Genomic DNA, 6,342 nt, shown 5'->3' with positions numbered 1-6,342 from the left:
AGTGCAGATTCAGATGTCTCGTGTTCGATTAGAAAACTCATATCGGTTTGGATGCCATGGAGGGTTTAGCTCCAACTATCAAACAGACACATAGAGTTGCGTGCGCAGGGTTTTGTGCCAATATCATGTACTTTGGAAAACCACCAATATTCGATTGATATATTTCTGCGTATAATATTAAAACTGGCAATAGCTAAACACAGGTCAGAATTCTGATCCTGTGTCTACTCGCGGGAGTAGGGACAAGCATGGCTCAGAGTTAACGAGGCAGATACCACGAACATGATCCCTCCACGCAAAAAATAGTTTTTAACACACGTATATTAACCCATATATATCACTATATTTTAAAACATTTTAGATAACATCGAAAGGCAAAATATATCGGAAATATCGTTTTACGTCCAGACGACACCGAAAAATGGCTGGTGTCGAAACCTCTTTAGCTAGAATACGCTTGCCTTGGCGTCTCCGATTACCCTATGCGGGTTATGCAATAACATTTATTTTGGTATAATGAAAAATTGATCGAATTTACTTTACACTTATTTGTATAAGGTTATTTTAGAATTGATCAGAAGTACATTGCGTTCACAATTGACTGTTTTAATTTACAGTTACTGTATTGTTTCGAAAGCTAACCAATCAAAAAGTATGCCGTTGGCACACGAAAGTTACAATCTCTAAAATATTATTTGTAATCTGTCGTGGGGCTCCCAAATTAAAACTAACTCCTTTATTTATTTTTAGCATTTCGTCGCCTATGTTTATATAATAACTCGTCTTTCTCACTGGTTTCACAGTTCCGTCCAAAAAAAGTTAATATCGTCAAGACTCGGGAAAATTTGTGACTTAGGTGGAATAAACGCCGACGTAAAGGTGTTTAAGGATTTAATGACTGAATCTGAATTAATGACACGTCACGCTGAAGAAAACAATCGGTGATTTTAACGAAATGCAAACGCACGCGTTATTTTCGATCCCTTCATTCTTCCAAAAATTTCAGAAAGGGGGAGTCGATCGCGAACTGATACCGTTACGAATAAAATTTATCACTCTGCCCTTGGAGGGAGACAATACCTTTTGAAAGGCATATATTATTCGGCAGTTCTTTCTAAGCTTTGTCAGCGGCGAAACTTGCATTTGTTACGCAAAAATATGCTCCAACAGACTTGCATGCTGTAAGTGTATGACGTACTTTGCGAGTGCACAGTCGGATTCACTGTATTAAGACACACAGCAGGCGCTGCATAATACTGCCTGAAGGTAATATTTTGCGGTGATTTTTGTGTTATTCATTTCACTCAACCTTAGACGCGATCGACTGCTAGAGACATGGCGACGTGTTGGCCCCCTGTCGTATCCCGGAGTATCATCAACTACAACCCGGATCTCCAAGTAATATGAAATTCAAAGATACATAAATGCGTCAGATTATACGTCGACTTTAATTATGTGACTACAGTTGATAGAGCTTCTCTTCAAAATAGTGATACAAAACCATCTTAACCTCAAAGTGAAAACCATGCGCTAAAGATAACTCCAATGGCTCACCTAGTTGTGTTTATATAAATATGAAGATAATCAACTGTAACACTCATTTGTGTCTACGGATTCACCCCGCAGATTGTGCAGATTTAACCAAGTAAGTAACATCTCGGAAATTGGTGTGTAATTTATCCATGACTGAAATAAAAAAGGGAAAATCCATCAGGTGTATGGTGGATTCGTTATAATTCAATACCTTATTTGGGAACCATCAATGTAGGATATGTGAAAAAGTTGAAAAAAGACATTGAGAAAATTGTGATACACTATGGGCAACAAATTTATTTTTAAATAACAAAAAATGAAAGACAAATAATAACTTGTTTATAACGGTGCATGCAGTTTTAGGACAGTATTTTCCCAATTATTCCCGGGGGAGAGGAGACAGCCTAATCATAAGGCCACAGCCTCTCATTTGGTTACAGTCCATGTCAGGTATGGAAATAGTTGGCCATTCGTTTGTTTCAGGTGCATCCGACATGACTTGAATCAAATTTTTTTCACCAACAGCAGAACTCGTTCAAATTCACCATTTTTATTTTATAAATGCGGAAAACAAAGTAAATTCCATAACATATTTATAATGCAGTAAAACCACAATCATTCCTGGGGATTATGTCATGTTTTCCCTAGTCAAAATGATCTTACCTATCAATGAATAGCAAGGCAATAAATAAAAATAATGGGGGTCCCTTCTGAGTTCTGATAGATCAAATTATTATCTTCAAAAGCAAGCAGGTAGATTCTATGTAAAAGTTTGTTGCACAATTATGTTTTTATACAAACTATGGTTGCCAAATAGTACACCATCTAATAGAATTAAGAAGTGAATTGGACAGAGTTAGCCCAAACTAAATTAGCATGTAAAACACAGAAGAAAAATAATCTAAATATATATATATGTTTGATAATATTGGTAATTATACATAGAGGATGCAAGCACATTGCATGGCATTGAAAAAAGTTCTTATATTTTGTTACACGTGCATTGACTTTTTTGTGGAACTTTAGAAGCCACACAGCTAAACTTTAACAGATATACTGCTGCTGCGGCTGCTACATGTTAATAGAACCAAGTAGGAAAAATTCCATAGCTAAGAGATGTAACAAACCATAGCGGAAAAAATCGCTTATTTTTGTACCGTAAAATTCCAGAATTCCTGCTCTTATTTAGATTAAATACAGCATAGAATTTGACAATGAGCAAAGGCACTGGAAAAAACGACATTATGAGTGCCTCCTACATACATATTCTGTGAATAATAGTTTTATTATATTTCACTGATTTATGTTCTTTTATAACCGTTCAGCAGCAACTTGAAATTAATAAGCTTTAAGTTTGCTTAGAGCACAGTTAGGAAACATTCAAGCGAGGTGTGTAAATACCAAGACTGCAATGATGATTTGTAAAAAACACACAGTATTTTCATGACATCATGCGAATCAAGGTTGTGTGACAAATCGTCAGAAAGATAGGATACTTTATTCCATCTTACTCATTTCATACTTGGTCGTCATCACTTCTTCATCAGAATCCATAATAGCAGGAAGTGCAGCATCAGCTACAGTTTGTGGTATATTTTCCTCAATCCATTTCAGATCATCTTCTGCTTTTGTATTCGGATTGTGAGCTGGATCAGCTGCATTTTTTAATCCTCGCATTTTAACAGTTTCAGTTGCCCCACCACCCAACATTGGTTCTCCCGCTTCACCTTCATCATCATCTTCTCCATCAATAAGAGGAGAGAACGCATACCTTTGATTGTTAATATTGGGTCTCCATAACACCATGATCACGAGTAGTATGACGGAAAAAAGAATATGCCAAAATGCGTCGTATATCCAAACATCTTGCCAGCCAGTGACACACTCATCTCTATACCGAGCAGAATAGAAAATCATGATTAATGAAGCAATCACACAAAATATAATCGTATTAGAGAAATGGCGGTATAAGGAAAGCTTCACCACATTTCGTCTAAGGCGAAGAGTTTTCATTGTTTGCATCAGACTCATAAATATCCACCAACAAATGACTGAATCTATGACAGCTAGAGGAATTTGAGCAAACAGCAAATTTCCACTAGTAGGATCATGGCTTAAAGAGTCAGTGCGTACCAAAGCTTCTATTACCGCCAAAATGAAGAAAAGAACTCCCACACCAATAACACGATGTAGCATTGGTCCCAACCTGGGCTTGACGATTCCAAAACCAAGACTCACAATGATAACTAGCATCCTAGCAAGAGCTCTTTTCATTGCGGACACAACTTCGGCAAACTTGGCTGCACCAATTACAGATTCTCCTGTTGTATTTACACTATGATACTCTGAATAGAATACGGCTTTTTCAATCATTCCAAGCAATATCACTCCACCAATCCAGAACTGCACCCTTAGTAAGTCACGGAAGTTGCAAGCTGACATGACAAGCCAAGCAGCCGCATAAAAGGAGTAAATAATGCACATTATCATATAAAATGTGAGGAGGGGATATTCATGAGCAGACAGGTATCCTTTTGGTGATTTCATTTCAACGGTTATTTCGATGGTGCCTCTTGAAGTATTACCGGGTTTCGACGGTGCAATCTCAACAACCAATAAATAAGGGGCTACGATTTGTACTGTTGTAACAACATGTTTTTCAGGTGACTTAGTTGATGTTGACGGTTTTGTTGTGGTTGTTTCCGTTGCTTCAGGCTTTGGATTTGGATTCTTGGGTGTCTCCAAATTTGGGGGTTTCTGGGATTCCTCAATTTTAGGGTCCTTAGGTTGAGAGTCCTCTTTTCCTTTTGCTTCACCAGTCTTGGTATCATCTTGTGATGTTGAATCTTGATCTGCAACTTCTCTTTTTGTCTTCTTCGCAGGTGCGGTCGTTGCTGATATATTGGTGTGCTTTATGGGGAATTTCTTCCAATCTCTCTTACTAGAGTCACTTAAAATCATGGTAGCATCACATTTGAAGGTTTCACCGATATTACTTTGATATTCTCCACTTGCACCCTCCACCTGATTCTTTTCTGGATGCTCAAGATAGTTTTGGAGTCGTTCACTTGGCATATCATAGCTGTATTCTTCAAAACACGATGTACTACGAGCAGTCCATGCTATTTTTAATTCAGCATCACTGGGATTACATTTTTTACTATTTATTGTGATTTTAATGGTGGAATCTTTGTATAAAGTTTTCATAAATGGTTGAATCTCAACAATCCCTAATGTTAATGTTTTAACAAATTTGCCCTGCTGTGGTGCCGCAGATGATGTTGTGCAAAACAAAGTCACTATTGACATAATCAAAAATATCTTCATAATTTCAATGTGTATATATACAATTTCTATTCCATAAATCTGTTTATTTAAAAAATAAAATAGAGTTGAAAGGAAATAATCATATTAGCTAGGCAAGGGAATATATAAACAGCGGTTGCCTCGTAAACATCTGTTTTAAACTCTTATTAACAATGTAGACGAGCATACAATGGGCTTGTCAATAATGCTGCACCAGTTACCGTGTCACAATTTCCTGGATATTTTCAGTTTCAAATGCTTTACAAGGAACCTCAATGTAGCACACTATTTTCTATATGAACATGCATGGTATAATATGATAGATTTGTAGATATAATATAGGTAGATCACCGTAGATATAATAGTTTTGTACGGTATATCCTTATTTTTCATTTTGTTTCCAATCTTTTTTACAAAATAAATGACAAATAAGTTGATCGTCAGGTCAGTTGAAATACATTTAGGGTTTAGTTGTAATAATTCAATCACCACATTTTTAATTTTTTTCGAAAATGAACATGTTAGATTGTTGACTCGAAAATATATACTACACATGTACTAATCTAACTGTCAATAGAAAACTAACACAATTTTATTAGCTAAGTACAGTTTCACTCGTTATATCACTACAGAAATATGCTCTGCAGAAATTCATTTAAAATTTAAATGTACCGGTACATACTTCGTGGCATGGTGCATTTGTATCTAATTATTACCATTCGACAATCACATTAAAAAGTCGTAAATATATTGCAGTGACATTGATGAAAAAAAAAAGCTTCTGCTGCTATTTATAATTTATTCTATAATTTTAAAGTTTGGTTTGGGCTGTTACCCAGGCTGATCAGTCAGACTTTGGTTAAGGTTTTATTGATTTTCAATGGCTGTGCTCGAAGTCAGCTAAAAAATTAACCAAAAAAGCATGAAGGTCTTTTCAATGGACAATTAAAAAAGGCCACCAGAAATTTTAGAGACTCCAGCTCCTAGCCATCTAATTATATATCTCGAAAATACTTTATTGAGGAGTTAATTTATTATATCAATTCATTTTCCAAACTAAATTTGTTGCCTAAATAAAACTACTTCGTTTAATTATAAAATAAATCCTTATATGGGCTATTCCAAGTGACGCTACTGGACAATTTTAGAAATTTTGCATGTTGTTAGATGCAATAGCCTATTTTTTACATTTCCAGCTACAAGTTTTGTGTTATTGTCCAATCAGTTGCTTTATGGGGTTGGAACAAAATTGCACAAAACTTACATACAAGACTTACTTAGTGGATATAAAATATATATTAAAATATAGCGAGACTCCACAGGACAGCAAATCCACCATGCATTACCGTTTTACTGTGTTGATGGTGCAGTAGCTGAAGAACCCCTCTATGAGTTGCTTAATAAGTAACTTACCGTAATGTAAAACTGTAGATCCATGCCAATAATGGGCACAATGTATGTTACTCTACCGGCATGACTCTACAGAACATTTGCCCCATTTTG

At 35.9% G+C, this 6,342-nt stretch overlaps 1 protein-coding gene across 1 annotated transcript; it reads right to left on the bottom strand.

The window, feature by feature from the left end:
• Positions 1-1,800: 1,800 nt before the first annotated feature.
• On the bottom strand, positions 1,801-4,914 carry LOC120347461 (transmembrane protein 87A-like). The gene has a single exon (XM_039417457.2). It carries the CDS (start codon positions 4,858-4,860, stop codon positions 3,031-3,033), a length of 1,830 nt encoding a protein of 609 aa, XP_039273391.2. The 5' UTR covers positions 4,861-4,914; the 3' UTR covers positions 1,801-3,030.
• Positions 4,915-6,342: the final 1,428 nt, after the last annotated feature.

Source organism: Styela clava, chromosome 11, assembly GCF_964204865.1.
Source record: "Styela clava chromosome 11, kaStyClav1.hap1.2, whole genome shotgun sequence".
NCBI classification, from domain to species: domain Eukaryota; kingdom Metazoa; phylum Chordata; class Ascidiacea; order Stolidobranchia; family Styelidae; genus Styela; species Styela clava.
The sequence above is the reverse complement of the archived record's forward strand: the minus strand, read 5'-3'. Positions and strand labels throughout refer to the sequence as shown.

What these genes read in the sequence shown, in the direction of transcription:
- LOC120347461 (XM_039417457.2), bottom strand. Translation starts at nt 4,860, where the DNA reads ATGAAGATATTTTTGATTATGTCAATAGTGACTTTGTTTTGCACAACA.